The 17077-nt window shown below is 35.9% G+C and overlaps 1 protein-coding gene across 2 annotated transcripts; it reads left to right on the forward strand.

Annotated features, from left to right (window-relative positions):
- The first annotated feature begins 2794 nt into the window (after window positions 1-2794).
- LOC108991179 lies at window positions 2795-11716 on the forward strand. Of its 2 annotated transcripts, XR_001996114.2 has the most exons (5): window positions 2795-3291; window positions 5403-5774; window positions 5879-10325; window positions 10543-10613; window positions 10805-11716. XR_001996114.2 is itself a non-coding variant. In XM_018965336.2 (4 exons), exons 1-3 carry the CDS (start codon window positions 3160-3162, stop codon window positions 10283-10285), a joined length of 4911 nt encoding a protein of 1636 aa, XP_018820881.2. In that variant the 5' UTR covers window positions 2795-3159; the 3' UTR covers window positions 10286-10325; window positions 10543-11716. The 2 variants fall into 2 exon arrangements, 1 of the variants encoding a protein (XP_018820881.2); XM_018965336.2 differs by having other exon boundaries at window positions 10543-11716.
- Window positions 11717-17077: the final 5361 nt, after the last annotated feature.

Genomic DNA, 17077 nt, shown 5'->3' on the forward strand with positions numbered 1-17077 from the left:
TCTTGAATACAAGTGTCTATTGTAGTTTTCGATATGAATTTGATGTGTTGATTTTTCTTGATGAATGTTCATCATGTGAATAACCAAGTCTTCAAAGATTATTTACAATTATATATATGTCAATGATATGATATCCAAAATGGATATCAAGATGGACCTAATTTTAAAGATCTTTTACAAGTTTCAAATTGATTAATTATAAGGTCAGGAACCAAGAAAATTAAGGAAGCAATGAATCTTCTTGATGCCCATCAAATCATATATATGTCAATGATATGATATCCAATTAAAAATACGAAGAATAGAGCGAAAAAAGTGGAATGCAATATGGTTGTCAAAGTTGACATATACGTGCACGCACACACTAAACAACAAGTTGGGGATTAAGACGGCCATGCATGCATGAGTGTGCAAGTAGTTATCTCCATTCGTGTCCGTGTGGGTCTCAAACCTTGCAAGCAGACGGCACAAAAAGCCCACACCCCATCTTGATCTTTTGCAGTCACGTTGTTGTGTTTTGAAGAAAGAAAGATAGCTAGCTAGGGAGCTAAACATGGACAAATTATCCAAACATGACGCAATGAGTAGAAATGGTGATCGATCTCTAATATCCTGTATTTGGAAAAATAAATCATGATGTTAATGTCTTAGATGAATGCTATGCATCAGATATTATTTATTCTTATACATTATACATATAGTTTTTTTTATAGGATGTTGAATGTAGGATAATGAATAATGATTTATGAAAATAATTTTTTTAACGTCTTATTTGCATTCATCCAAACACTTTTATCAAGATCTTGTTTCTCCCTAATTCTTCTTCATTTTACTCTTAATAAAAATTTAGAGGTATAAGGAGCTAGCTATAGAAAGATGCCTAAGGTAAAACGTTTTTGAGTCTTTCATGTTTTTGTTAAATTTGATATAACATATAAATTTTAATTTTATAATACAAAATTAATATAACATTAGTATAACATAAAATGAGGGATATGGGTTAATCACTTGCTAAAATTTCGATTTCGGTTGTGAATCGCTTTGGTATCGGTTCTTAAAATTTTAAAATTGATGTATACTGGTTCGATTTTAAAAAATATTTAAAATTGAACTGAACTAGACCGACTACACCCCTGATAGCCATAATTTTATTTTCTATTTTCTTAATATATTTTTGAATTTTTTAATATCTATCCTCGACATTTTTATATTTTTTGAGAAAAATCATTGTAATTCTTTTAAAAGAATTGCCAGATCTACAAAATGATCTCATAAGCAAAAGAATAACTTTGAGATTTAATTTTTAACTTTCACAAAATTTATATATAAACTTCAAAAAATTCGTAATTAAGTACTTTCGTCAATGTCATGTGAAAAAACTAACGAAATGTCACATGTTAGTATTTAGAGCTTTGCTACTCATAATGTTCACACACCACATACCACATACCACATATCACAATTATTTTTATTTTTCTTAAATTTTTTTGTGATTTTATTTTTTCTAAATTAATTAATTTCTTCTACTCGTCATCTATATATAACACATTTAATAAAACAAAAAAAAAATGTATTATGCAAGATGTAAAGATGATAAATAGAATTTTTCTAATATTTGAATAGCTTATACATGCATTAATATGCCACATCAACCATTAATACCACATGTAAACTACTCTAAGGTTGACACATGGTATTCTAATGCCACCTTACAACCCCATTAATTTGCGTACGGAGAGGTTTGCATAAATATTAATTATGAATTTTTTAAAATTCAGGTATTAATTTTATCAAAGTTAATAACTGATAATTTTAAATTGTAGAAACCTAAAAATGAAGGTACTAATTTTGTAATGGAAAATAATACCATATCCCATGATTTTATACCCTTATTTTTAAAAAAAAATAATTATTAATATATTGGTGTATTTTTTTATTTTTTAAAAAAAATGACGTTTGGCCTAAGGGTACGAGCGACATAGTAGCAGTCCCCTTTTGTAATTACCCTAACAAAAATCATTAATCTAAAATTTTGAAAGATGAAGACAAGATATAATTAGGGTCCTATTTGGATATTAAAAATATTTTTAATAATTTGTAAATAGTAAGAAAATTATTATGAATAATAATAAAATAATTATGTTATCAAATATATCCAAAGTCTAACAGAAAAAAATAAAAATAAAATAAAAATAAAAATAATAAATTAAATTTAAGAGGATTGTATCGGTCACTATTTATTTTTATATTCTATATTTAATAATTATATTTTATTTTTTATAAAATATGAAATATGGAATAATAAATAAAAATTTTACTAAATTTAATTAAATCGTTGAAGAATGCAATGCAAGATGCTGACTTTATCTGTCAGAAGAACGGAAGATTTACAACACAACACCCCCTCGCATACCTTTCTTTCCTACTTCTCGTTATGTGTGTTGGGGCAACTCTAGACAACCTTAACGCCTACATCATCATACAGACTAGAGGGTCCTCATGCCACGTGGGGCTCTGTCACCTGCTCTAGATTACAATCTCACCCCTACCCACCCCATAAATATATTCGAAGTCAATTGGGGACAGAAGGGTCAACAACTTCTAAATTATATAACTTCTGAAAAGTCACTGTCACTGTCAGTCGCGGTCTATTCCCCTTGTATATTTTTTGTCCACGTCGTTTCGGCTGCCTCACAAGGCTGTTACTCTAACATTATCCTGCCCGGTCTGCCCGCACTGCCCGTCACCGCTCTACTACCAAGTACCAAGTACGCCTTTCCTTTATGCCCTCTCTCTATCTCTCTCTGATTTTCTTTTTCTAAATTTTCGTACTTTCTCTCTCTAGATCGAAGGCCGGCTCGAATTCGCTATTGCTTCTCCCTTCGGTGGTGGGTGGATCTGAGGTTTGGTTGGATCGATTATTTGGGATTGGGAAAGCCCTAGAAGTGGAATTGAATTGTGGTTGTGAGGAATTAGGGTTTGAGTTTTTTTCGCGCAGCAAACAGTGGGGGCTGGGGTTTCGGATCGATCTAGGGTTTTGTGGGGCTGCGAATTGGTGAGGAATTGAGGTAGGGTGAATTGGTGGCGTGCGAATAGAGGTTTGGAATTGATGTTACTCGTGGTAGGGATCGAAGGAGGGATTGGGGAACATGCAAGGCTATGCATGGGCTGGCTGCTGAGGAAGGGAAACGGAGTCGGCACGTGTGGACAATCCCCACGCGTTCGATCGTAGCTGCCACGGCGGATGGTTCTTCTTCCTCGACTTTGTCTTCAGCTAATTCTTTTTCCAAGGTTTAATTTCTCTCTTTTCGGGGGAATTAGATTTTTTAATTTTTAAAATTTCTTATGGGATTTAATTCTTGATTTTTAGTTTTTGGTGGCTGAAAATCTCTGCCGTTTGGGGCTTTTGGCGATTTAAAATGTTTTGTAAACGAGAAAAATGGCGTGAGGTTTTGTGAATTGTGGGGTATTTTTTTAGGTCGATTTGGAGAGCATCTGATTATATGAGGATTTATTTTACTTTAGTTTGGGTAATTTCGAAATTGAGGAATGAAGGAATTTTTTGGGAATTACGTGAAAGTTATTGTTTTTACATTCAACAAACTTGCACATAATTCCCAAGAAACTTTCCAAAAATAAACTTTCACAATTTCCAAAGCCAAGAGATTTTTTTCTTTACATATCCACATAATTCCAAAAATCAGATTTTCATCTTTAAACTCTCACCAGTTTTAAATTGTCAGAAGTTGCAACTTTGGTGTTTACATTTTTAACCTCAAAAGTAATACATTTTTCATACTTTGTATTTTAGTTGCTTATATTTTCAGTCTATAAATCTAATTTTACGAACGAGAATCTGATTTGAAGACATGTAACGGACAACTAAAGGGAACCCAATAGAATTAGTGGAGATTATCAATTGTGTGTCTACCAAATAGGAAATCTTTTAGTATTCGTGCAGAAGTGCATCAGAAATGTTTAAGTGGTCGCCTTATATTAGTTTGTGGGTGGGCCTGCTCTATGCTTGGAGATTTGCGATTTGCTCTGGTTTGAATGTATATTCAGATCCTGGATTTGTGTAAAATTTCCCCATAAATTCCTCTTTAACTTCATATATAAAACACACACACACACACACACGCACAGAGGCACAGCTCATCAGAAGTACCTCTTCCCTAATTCAAATCCGGACATATTGGCTACTTTTTCTAGAACTGCCTTCCACTTTAGAACCTTTACTTCATTCTTGAACTTATCTCCAAGATTAATGATGCTTCTCCAAAACTACCTTTTTGATGTCATAGACTCGTACCTCCGACAGATCTTTGTTCAATCAATATATTTATGTTTACAGTTTCAAGCTCAATGACTTCGAATGAGTTTTTTCTAATTTCCCATAGTAGTAATTTTATATATTAATACTTTAAGGGCAGGTTTGGGGGGTGAGATGAGAATTTTGTGTTTTGTTTTAGTGTTTAAAATATTATGTTTTAGTATTATTATTATATTGAGATTTGAAAAAGTTGAATTGTTTATTATATTTTGTATGGGGATTTGAAAAATGTGTAATGATGAGATGAGATGAGATGAAAATTTTGTGTCTCGTCCCACCCCCCAAACCTGCCCTAAATGTTATGATTGTTTAACCCCAATAAAAGTAGTACCCACAGAGGCACAGCTCATCAGAAGTACCTCTTCCCTAATTCAAATCTGGACATATTGGCTACTTTTTCTAGAACTGCCTTCCACTTTAGAACCTTTACTTCATCCTTGAACTTATCTCCAAGATTAATGATGCTTCTCCAAAACTACCTTTTTGATGTCATAGACTCGTACCTCCGACAGATTTTTGTTCAATCAATATATTTATGTTTACAGTTTCAAGCTCCATGACTTCGAATCAGTTTTTTCTAATTTCCCATAGTAGTAATTTTATATATTAATACTTTAAATGTCATGATTGTTTAACCCCAATAAAAGTAGTGTTGCTTGGTGTAGTACTTGTATTGGCATTAAGTAATGATGCTAAGGGTTGGATGTCATGGCTCCTCAGCATTGAGCTTAAGGCCTCAAGAACGGCCGTCTGAGTTCAAATCCTTGTACTTAAAACCTTTGGTGGCCAACCCCTAGGATTTGTCCCGAGAATTTCCCAATATGTGTAGTATGGGACTAGTTGTGCTTGGGGTTGCTCAGAGTCGGAGAGTCTTGGCACCTGTTCAGCCCATAATTTTATTAGTAATCAGTTTTTTTTTTCTTAATGAAAAAATGGAAATGTTTTTTATATATATGAAAACCAAGATGGTCTTCTCTTGTATGCTGCTTATGGCTGGTTGTCTACCATTGGCAATAGCTGTTTGTAATGTTTCTGTATTAATGTTCTTTTTTTTTTTTCCACTTCTCAGGATGGGCGCAAGATCAGTGTTGGTGAGACTGCTCTTTTCAAACCAGCTCAGGATTCCCCACCTTTTGTTGGACTAATTCATTGGTTGACCGTGAGTAAAGAGAATAAGATAACATTAGGTGTGAATTGGCTCTATCGGCCTGCTGAAGTAAAGCTTGGCAAAGGCGTGCTGTTAGAAGCTGCGCCAAACGAAATCTTTTACTCCTTTCATAAGGATGAGATTTCTGCCGAATCGTTACTGCATCCTTGTAAAGTTGCTTTCCTTCGTAAAGGTGTTGAACTTCCATCAGGGGTTTCTTCATTCGTGTGTCGACGGGTTTATGACATTACGAACAAGCGTATATGGTGGCTAACGGATCAAGATTTTATGAATGTTGGTTTTATACTGTTGCACATATTTCTTTTGCTTCCATTTGTTGACTCTCTGTGGACTTGATTAATTTTTTTCTTGAACCGAAATTTGAATTTTGCTTGCAGGAGCAACAGGAAGAGATAGATCAGCTGTTATATAAGACTCGGATACGAATGCATGCAACATTGCAGCCAGGTGGCAGATCTCCAAAGCCAATGAGTGGTCCAACATCAACATCGCAGTTGAAAGCTGGTTCCGATAGTGTACAGAATAGTGCCTCTTCCCTTCCTTCTCAAGTTAAGGGAAAGAAAAGGGAGCGTGCAGATCAGGGATCTGAGCCTGTCAAACGAGAGCGTACTACGAAGACTGATGATGGGGATTCTGGTCTTAGCAGAGTAGAAAGCAATTTAAAATCTGAAATTTTAAAAATTACAGAAAAAGGAGGTCTTATAGACTCTGAAGGGGTTGAGAGATTGGTGCAACTCATGCTGCCTGAAAGAAATGAGAAAAAAATAGATTTAAATGGGCGGTCAATGCTTGCTGGTGTTATAGCAGCCACAGATAAGTTTGATTGCCTTGGTCAGTTTGTGCAGCTCAAGGGTGTGCCTGTATTTGATGAATGGCTCCAAGAAGTCCATAAAGGAAAGATTGGCGATGGTGAAAAAAATGTTGAGGAGTTTCTCTTGGTTTTGCTTCGGGCTCTTGATAAGCTGCCTGTAAATCTTCATGCCTTACAAATGTGCAACATTGGAAAGTCTGTGAATCATTTACGCACTCATAAGAACTTGGAAATCCAGAAGAAAGCAAGGAGTTTAGTTGACACATGGAAAAGACGGGTTGAGGCCGAAATGAACATCAATGATTCAAAGTCTGGTTCAAATCAGGCTGTTCCCTGGTCTTCAAGACTGCGCCTTCCTGAAGTTTCACATGGTGGTAACAGACACTCTGGCACATCCACTGAAGCTGTAATAAAGAGCTCAGTTACACAGCTCTCTGCATCTAAAACTGCCTCGGTTAAGCTTATCCAGGGGGAGAGTGTTACCAGGTCTCCATCTGCATCTGCATCTCCAGGTTCTATGAAATCGGTGCCATCTCCTGCACCAGCAAATACTAATGTAAGAGATGGTCAGATTCAAAATGCTGCCGGTGGCACCTCTGATCTCCCTCTGACAACAGTGAGGGATGAGAAAAGCAGCAGTTCTAGTCAATCTCACAACAGTCAATCATGTTCTAGTGATCATGCTAAAACAGGGGGACTTTCGGTGAAGGAGGATGCAAGGAGCTCTAGTGCTGGCTCAATGAATGGAAATAAGGTCTCAGGTGGTTCTTCACGGCATCGGAAATCGGTCAATGGATTTCCTGGCTCAGCTGCATCTGGAGTTCAAAGGGAAATCACTTCAAGCAAAAGTTCCTTGCACAAAAATTCAGCTTCAGAGAAACTAATACAGTCTGAAAAGACACTTGATGGGCCCGTCTCTGAGGCTAATAGTCTCAAATTGATTGTGAAGATTTCAAATCGAGGCCGTAGTCCAGCACAAAGTGCCAGTGGAGGATCAGTTGAAGACCCTTCAATCATGAATAGCAGAGCTTCTTCCCCCGTGCTCTCTGAGAAACATGATCAGTTTGATCGTACTCTCAAAGAGAAGAGTGATACATATCGAGCTAATGTAACTTCAGATGTGAATACTGAATCCTGGCAAAGTAATGATTTCAAGGATGTACTGACTGGGTCTGATGATGGTGATGGATCCCCTGTAGCCATTACTGATGAAGAACGTTGCAGAACTGGTGAAGACAGTAAAAAAATTGCAAAAGCTAAAGCTGCTTCCTCATCATCAGGGAATGGACTTGAATCAGCGAATTTGCAGGATGCTTCTTTGCGCTCTATAAATGCTTTAATTGATAGTTGTGTAAAGTACTCTGAAACTAATGCATCTATGTCCATTGGGGATGATGTTGGAATGAACCTCCTTGCCAGTGTGGCAGCTGGTGAGATGTCCAAGTCAGATTTGGTTTCACCCATCAATTCTCCACTAAGAAACACACCTACAGTTGAGCACTGCTGCACAGACAGTGATCCCAAAGTTAAAGTTAAATCATCTTTGGTAGATGACTTTACTAGAGAAGAAAGTCAGTCTCATGATGGTGCTGATGAAGATCATGAGAAGCAGGGTGTTATTTCCACTAATCTTAGACCTAAAGTTGGAGAAGATAGTTCTGTCGATTTGGTTTCCGAGGAGAAACCAATGGGAGAGTACCCTGGATATTTAACTTCTTCTGGTAGGGATTTACAACAAACTGCAAAGGCATGTGTAGAGAGTGATGGAAAATCTGCTGAAATAAAAGTAGCTACATCAATGGCTTCCTCCACTGCAAGCACTGTAGAGAAAACTATGAATATTGAAGGAAGCCAACCACCTCAGGAGAAAAAGATGGATGGTGCGGTGAGTATGGGTGCCACTCCAGATGTTAAAGAAAAAGCAAGTTGCTCTTTGCTGAAAGAAGATGATGGCAAGGATGAAATTGTAAGTCTTAAGGTTGAGATGAAAGCCGTTGAAGGGTTGGGTGATGCTGTGCAGACTGAGCAGAAGCCTTCTGCATCCATGATGCATTCTGATGATGTGAAAGGAAGCAATCAAGAAGTGGTGCTTCCTTCTGGTGGTGGGAAAGATGTGCTGTCAGAAAATGTCAGTAAACTGAAGGCTGAAAATATTGAGGAAACAGATGTGAGGGGTTTTGTGAGTCAGATTGACGATCGTAGAAATGAGCAGGACAGTAATGCTTTTTCAAGTCCAGAGAATCGAATTTCAGTCGGTTTGGCTCCCATTCTTTCTGATCGTGATGGTGAACACGTGGAGGAAAATTTGGAAAGCAAGGATGACCTTGCACTACGAGGTAGAGCCGCTCCTCACACGGTTTCATCTGCACTCGCTGTGCAAGAAACAGAACAGCCTGAGAGCTCTAGGAGATCCAAGTTGATTGGCACAGAAACAGAGGATGCGGAGGAATGTATATCAACCAGTGCCCATGCTGCTTCTATTCCTGTTTCTGGGGTGTCAGACATGGATGCAAAAGTAGAATTTGATTTGAATGAAGGCTTTAGTGTGGATGATGGAAAATTTGGGGAACATAATAACTTGGCTGCACCTGGATGTTCTGCTGCTGTTCGTTTGGTTAGCCCATTACCTTTTTCTCTTCCTTCTGTGTCTAGTGGCCTTCCTGCTTCAATTACCATCACAGCTGCTGCAAAGGGTCCCTTTGTTCCCCCTGATGACCTACTGAAGAGTAAAGGGGAACTTGGTTGGAAGGGATCAGCAGCCACCAGTGCCTTTCGACCAGCTGAACCCAGGAAACCTCTGGAAATGTCACTGGGAACTGCAAACATTCCTCTTCCTGATGCCACAGCTGGCAAGCAGAGTCGCCTTCCATTGGATATTGACTTGAATGTACCAGATGAGAGATTCCTTGAGGATCTCGTTTCACGAAATTGCACTCAGGAGCCTGGTACTTTATCTGGGCCTATGAATAGTCGTGAACTGGCACGTGAACAACAGATAGGTTCCAATCTTCTCCGTGGTTCTGGAGGACTTGGTCTTGATTTGAACCTAGTTGATGATGCTTCTGATATGGGGAATTACGCAACAAGCAGCAATACTCGTAGGGTAGATGTCCCACTTTTGCCGAGAAAATCAACATCCAGCAGTGCACTTAATGGTGCAATGAGTGGTCGCAGGGACTTTGATTTGAACAATGGACCTGTAGTTGATGAGGTGTGTGCTGAACCCTCGCAGTTTAGCCAGCAAGCAAGGAGCAGTCTGCCATCCCAACCGCCTCTTTCTGGCCTCAGAATGAACAATACAGAAATGGGAAACTTCGCACCTTGGTTTCCTTCAGGAAGCACATATTCTGCTATTGCTATTCCGTCAATTATGCCTGATAGAGGGGAGCAACCTTTCCCAATTGTCGCACCTGGTGGGCCGCAAAGGATGTTGGGTCCCACTGGTAGCAGCAGTCCATTTAGTCCTGATGTATACAGGGGGCCAGTGTTATCATCCGCTACTGCAGTGCCCTTCCCCTCCAGTCCATTTCCATACCCTGTCTTTCCTTTTGGTACCAGCTTTCCACTGCCATCAGCCACTTTTTCAGGTGGTTCAACAACATATGTGGACTCACCATCTGGAGGGAAGGTTTGCTTTCCTACAGTCCGTACACAGTTTTTAGGACCTGCTGGTGCTGTTTCATCCCAATTTCCTAGGCCTTTTGTTGTAAGCTTCCCTGATGGTAACATTAATGGTAGTGGTGAGAGCAGTAGGAAATGGGGAAGACATGGCTTAGACCTTAATGCTGGGCCTGGTGGCCTAGATGTGGATGGGAGAGATGAGCCATCTCTTCCACTGAGGCATCTATCTGTTTCTGGTTCACAAGCTCTAGCAGACGAACAAGCAAGGATGATCCAGATGGCAGGTGGTGTTTCGAAGAGAAAGGAACCCGAGGGAGGTTGGGATGGATACAAGCAATCCTCGTGGCAGTAGGGATGAGTAATGACACAATCTAGTGAACCATGAACAGCTTGTAAGTTTTCTTCTGTATTTGGCACTTCCCTGTGCAGGTCTAGTCACCTAGGAGAGTGATAAAGGATCTCTCCTTTACCCTTAGCATTATTTGGTGAAATATTTCGTAGAATCTAATGTTTTTCCCCCTGGTATTCACACATTGTCATGTTTTTTTCCCATTGAAATGACAATTTTTATACCCTAAATTTTTTTTGTTATTTATATTTTCTCTTCAGTGCTTTGAGGATGGGTGTTGGCTAATCCCCAGAGGCCGTCATCTGACTTGTGTGATTGTTAAGGATGGGTGGTAAGTGAGTTATCTGATGTTGTTCATAGTCTCCGACCCCCATCCATTCTCTGTATCAAATTGTATTTTAGTGGAATCTGTCTGGGGTCTACGAGCTACTTGTTACTTGAATTTGTTCTGGGTGGCTGCAGATCAATTTCCCTTTTGTAGATATTTTAACTGTTCGAAAGCATTTGATCTCTGTTTCCCAGAACTCGAATTTGGTGCCCCTACTGGTATTCAGTGCATCAACAATATATGCCATTGGACTCAACGCTTCCCTGCCTTGCCCCTCTTCCGGTATGAAGGTTGGATTGCAGAACTGATTTTGAGCCAACACCTTTTGTATGTGGTTTCTCGTTAAATTATTCTGTCTCTTCCCCTCCTATCTACCAATCATAAATATATAGAACTGACTGGTCACCGAATTTTGGGAACTGAACTTTTCTTGTTTTGGCATGGTTTAGTTGCTATGTGCGATGTTTTTTGATAAGCTATGCTTGATGTTGTATTCTACTTGCCAAAAAAATGTATTCTATCTTCCTTTTATTTAATATATTCACACTAAATTAGTCGTCATGGTGGATTTTCTGCCAGATTGCTACAAGTTTTCTCACATACCATTCAATTACATGAGAGGCCACATCTAGAAGCTTTTTACTTTTGAGGGTTTTGTTTTTTTGAGTTTGTTCTGCTTATGCATGCTGAAAAAATGTTTTTATTGTTTGTTGTGGTGCTGTTCACACATGTGTAGTAAGAGATTGCGACTGACATTGACTGTAGTATGTACCAAAACCGTCTTGATGCTTGGTAAAATTACACTGTTAACCCCCGTAAACTACCATCTTTTTGCGATGCGACTTATAAAATATCGAAGTTGTAAATTACTCTCCCTATAGTCTAAGTTTCTCTTTGCACCCGTTTGACACATGGTAGAGTGTGCGTTGCACTAGAGTTTCATATTGGGGGCTAAGTGATCACTTTTATTTGCTTGACTTGGTTGGAAGCTGTTTATGTATGTTAGCTGTGCATATTTATTCCATACCTGAGACTAGTATTTTTTGTTAGAGTTGCTGTATATGGTTATTATGGATTGCTGCGAATGGTTAATTGCATATCAAGAAGAAGAGAAATTCTATTTACAGTCCCCACTTGGGGACTGTATGTGCGGACCCTTTATTAAATAAGAAAAAACATCATTTTAGGAATGATAGTTTTGTAATTTTAAAAATTTTTAAAGATAAAATTGCCTGGGTTTGCATTGCAGTCCCCATTTGGGGACTGTATCTAGCATTGCTCAAGAAGAATATGAATTGCTCTTGAAGAATTAGTTGAGTTATAGCAATAGGTTAAAAGAAGAACTGTGGAAACACGCTCACATGGATCGGTGAATGCATAGGTGTTTTTGCATTTTTGTGTGCATGCATGACAGATTTTAGCATAAACCAGATTGATTAGCGCTGTTGCACAGTCGGATCCTTACAAGGAGTACAACACTCTGGAGATTTTATATTGTTCAGTTTTGGGGTTTTCTTCTCCTTACGTTCTTAGTTTAGCTTTAATTGCATATCAGGAGTACAATACGCATGGAGTTTATGTCCTGCATGCCTCTAGGTGCTAGAATTACTCTGATGTATTTGTGGAGCTATGTGAGAAGCTTTACATGAATAGAGGCATCATTTCTTTGCTTTCAGGGCAAATTTGCAACCATAACTTTCAAGTAATCTGTTGTTTGGACAGAAAGAAAACTTTCGTTTAACTTCATGTTATTTACAAGAGAATTACTTCATCTGTACAGGAATCCTACAAAAGCGATTTTATATGCTGATAGGTCAGTTTTATTTTTCCTTTTTTGAATCTTTAGTTAACGTTTTGTTGGGCCAAAACTTGCATTGTTATTGTCAAGTGAGTGTGTAATAGGTCTGTGTAGATATAGCAGTTCTCACTAAAACCTAGTCAGTACTGATAAGAAACCTTGAAGATTATAGCGTGACAAAATCGTTTTCACATGCTCTGCAATAATCTCAAACCACTGTTATTTGCATAAAGAGTTGTACGTTTATCATTACTCTAAACAATTTTCCTTTTCTTCTCTTTTTTCTTTAATGAGTTGTATCTGAGCTCTGGCTTGTTTTGATTATTTTTGTACTCTGGTTGAAACTCGATAGATACTTCTTTTTATTTAAATAAAAAATAAAAAAAATACAAATTCATATGAATTGAAACAAGTTTGTACTAGTTTGGTCCATTTAATAAATGAATAGTGTTTTTTTTTTCAAACTTTGTTTATTTAATTAACTAATTTCAAGTCGAGTTATACCAGGATCAATTGAGTTTAGGATACATTGGGATATCTTAAAAAAAAACAAAAAATAGGATACAAGCTAAATTGGAGAGTTACCAGATAAGAGGGATTTCATAATCATAATTAGTGCAATGATACAATCATAATCGACTAGATTGTGACTTATAAAATGCTACTATTTTATAATTTTTGCAAAACTATGTTATAAGATAATTAATTTTCTTTAGAATTCATTTCATTTAAATTTTGTTTGACTTTGATGTACAAATTGTCCAACAGTTGTATTTGTATCATTTCCCAAATGAAAAATTTTACTCGTCATCATTCCACCACATACTAATAATTTTTATTTTTTATTATTATTTTTACTCTTACCAAATGTGTAATGTACGGATAAAAAGTAGAAGAAATCAATTAGTTTAAGAAGAATAAAATAAAAAAAATAAAAAAAACTAAAAAATAATAAAAATAAGTGCGGTATGTGGTGTGTGGGGATGATGAATAGCAAAACTCCTGATCAATATGAATCATAAATGCTGCAACAACATATTAGTACCCCAAACCTTCCTCTCTTCACTGATTTTGAAAGGTGTCTTCAATGGAGCAGACCAAAAGATTAGCAAAGTGAGAATAGAATTTTGTAATTATGAAGAGGACCTAACCTAGCTTTTACACAAAATATTAATAAAAAGAGTAATGTTAGATATAAATTTAAAGTGTGGAAGTTTTATGCAGGTCTTTTGTTAAAAAGTGAGTCTTATTAAAAAAGTAATTTTTTTAATATTTTTTATGGTGTGATTCACTTTTTCACAAAGGAATTGTACCAAACTTGTATATTTGGGACTTATACAAATCATTATTTAGTAATTTTTACCTTCAAACAAATTCCGTCATGACCAAGTATTAATTATTGCTTATGGAGTTTTTACTATTAAACTCCTAAAATCCAAGCATATCACATGTTATGATGGAAGTTTCCCACCCATGAAGTTTCATGTACTACCTGCAATTACAGTTTACCACATTCAATATGAATTTGAATCTTTACTGCTGAAGTCTACAAAACTCAATAGAAATCCGTGACCACTCTATATTTGGCTACTGGTAATATTATTGTAGGCTATATCTAGCCCTTTTTTAGGACTTTTAAGACATTAATGTTAGCATCAGTAGCAGTCCAGTGTATATCGTTTATGGTATAAAAAACTATGGGGCAAATTAGTATTTTCCTTATTTCTTAATAATTAAAAAAAAAAAAAAACTATTTAAAGGTTGATAGACAATGCTAGAATCTTAAAACCACTAACAATCACACTATAGCCCCATCGATTTGGGTCCCAGTTTTCTGACTAATATAGAAGTTTATAGTATAAACTAGGCTTACAAAATGCAAGCAATCATTATGCTAATTCATTATCAGTCCTCATTATGTTTTTCAAACAAAACTTGCAAGAAACTCTTTGAACACTAATTTCTTAACTTGTATATTACAAATAATGTATTGTGTTAACATTGTGTTTTATACACCTCTGGGCTAGATTCCAGCAACTCGAGTCTTGATTTTCGTACCTGCACACTTAAGAAAACACAGAGTGGAGGGGCCTTGGTGGAGACTGGGGAATCTCCAATACTTAAGTCAGTATATCATTATATCTCCTTAGTAGTTTGTGCATGAGTTTAGAAGAATTAAGAGAGTTTTTAGTATTTGAGAGTTGGCTTTTATACTAGGCTTTTGGGCGGGACAACTCATATCTTGCCTTAGAGAGTTCATGCCACTTCAACTATTCATCTAGTCATGATCATTTAATGCGGCGTGACTCCCTGACTTTTTTTTTATCCCGCGGATGTTCATTGTTAAACCCCTCAATCTCTGTTGTTAAGAGATCGAAAGTTCCTCGTATCTCTCGCCCATTTGCCTGCGTAGGTTCTCGAGGGTTGGGTGTCAAGGAGGTGAGTCTCATCTGCTCCTGCTGGTCTGGTTTTCCCACAATGGGCCGAGTACTTTGTGGAGTCCCATTAACTCCTTTTAGAAAAGGGTTGTTGGGCCTGATCGGGCTCTCTCCCCCTTTCCCAAAGACCCCTCATGAGCTCGTTATATGGACTAATAGAGGGGGGGAATGAAATAGTTTGTGAGTAGTAGTGAAATTGTTTGAGTTAATATATTTTATGAGATTTTGGAAAATGAGAGAAAGAGTTGAATAAAAATATTATAAAGCTAAAATATTATTAGAATATAATTTTTTAAAATTATTTTTATTTTGTGATTTGAAAAAGTTGAATTATTTTTTGTGTTTTGTGTATAAGTTTGAGAAAATTATAATGATTGAGTAATGATTGGACAAAATGGCTGAAAATTTGAAATTGAAAAATGTTTGTATTTATGGTGTTTGGATATTGAGATGAGATTTGATGAGTTTGAAGGATTTTACTATTCAAACAAGACCTAAGAAAATTACTTGGTCCATATAAGAAATGCCCAAATATAATTTTACATGCTTACGTGTCAGTTTTATTCTAAAGTTGAATCTTTGAATTTACTTTTTGCTAAGCCAAGAAACTTGCATATATAATAATATATATATATATTTATATATAGTCTAGTGAATGAGGCACTTGAATTGATAATCGAAAATGGACAGATTTTGTGAAGAATAAGGTAGCTAGTTTCAACAAGTTTTGATTGATATTTTTGGTCTCGAATTTTTTAGCAAATAAAAACTTGTACAAGGAAGATCAAGTTGCTTTTCAAAAATAACATGCCAACTTACAAGAAATTCTCAATGAATATGACCAACCAACAATCACGTAGGACTTTACTCTTAACTTCAACATATGAAACTATTTTAGAGTTGGCTTTTTACTACCCATTCAAAAGTTGAATCCCGCATCAATTAGCAATTTTACTCTATATAATATTAATTTCTATTTTTTTTTAAATTCTTATATATATTTTTAATCTTTTTTGTTAAATACTTTTTTATTTTTTTTATTAATTTCCAACCATGTATACGTCAAAATATATAAAATTTGTCTAGCAAACCTAAATTAACTTCATAAATAAAATAACATAAATAATTTAAATGGATAAATTATTTTTTAATTACATATATATAGGCAACTACTATAGCTCATAACTCAGATATACTTATATTTGGGCATATGACAAAGCCAACGCCAGTACTCTTAGGTCTCGTTTGTATTCGTAATCAATCTCAACACACCTAAACTCATCTCATTCATCATTACAATTCTTTCAAATTTTCATACAAAATATAATAAATAATTCAATTTTTTTAAATTTCAAAACAACTTTCTCAAATTTTCATACAAAATATAATAAATAATTTAATTTTTATTCTACTATTCACAAACCATCTCAACCCATCTCTGAATCCAAATTATAGTTTTGAATTTCGTTCCATACCGATCGGTACGGTCGAAATTTTTCGTACTGGTCGTCCGGCCGGTACAGGGACTATATCCATTTCGTACCAACCAAAATATTGGCCGTATCGGCCTAAATTTCAGCCTGTACCGGCCTAAATTTCGGCCAGTTTTTTTTTTTTCAAACTACAAGTTTATTTTTTAACCCTCAATTCAGACTAGACTATTTATAATTTATATATATATATGTATTTATATATAAACTATTATTTTAAAATATAATTTATATATATAATTTATTTATATATCGACTATTCCGAAATGTTATCCCGAAACGCTATTCTGAAATGGTACCGGTATTGAAATATTTCGTTTCAGTGCCTTGACCGATACAGCGTCCGGTACGGTATTCAAAACATTGATCCAAACCACTCCTTAAGCTTTGCATTGCTTAGATAATCCCAATCATGATATTCTAAGAAAATTATTATTAATTTGAAATTATCTCGCGCTATCAATTTATCATAAACTTACAATGTAGCCCTTCATAGAAAAAAAAATTGAAAAAAAATGATCTTCATTAAAAATAAAAATATTCTAAAAAAATTTGAAACAAAAATGTACCCTTTTAATAGAAAAGAAGATACATTGTAATTATTTTTTAATAATTTAGAGATGTGATCGTCGAAATTGATAGTTTAACCGGTATAGTTTTAGAAAAATCACAACATACTAACATGTGATTTATTATTTTTATCTTTTATTTTTAGACTTCATTTGGTATTATCGAATTTGA

This window comes from Juglans regia, chromosome 9, assembly GCF_001411555.2.
Source record: "Juglans regia cultivar Chandler chromosome 9, Walnut 2.0, whole genome shotgun sequence".
NCBI lineage: Eukaryota > Viridiplantae > Streptophyta > Magnoliopsida > Fagales > Juglandaceae > Juglans > Juglans regia.

Excerpts from the sequence above, each read along its gene's own strand:
- LOC108991179 (XM_018965336.2), top strand. The coding sequence starts at position 3,160 with ATGCATGGGCTGGCTGCTGAGGAAGGGAAACGGAGTCGGCACGTGTGG. Across the intron at positions 3,292-5,402 it reads CAGCTAATTCTTTTTCCAAG|GATGGGCGCAAGATCAGTGT; the intron begins GTTTAATTTCTC and ends TCCACTTCTCAG. Across the intron at positions 5,775-5,878 it reads CGGATCAAGATTTTATGAAT|GAGCAACAGGAAGAGATAGA; the intron begins GTTGGTTTTATA and ends TTTTGCTTGCAG.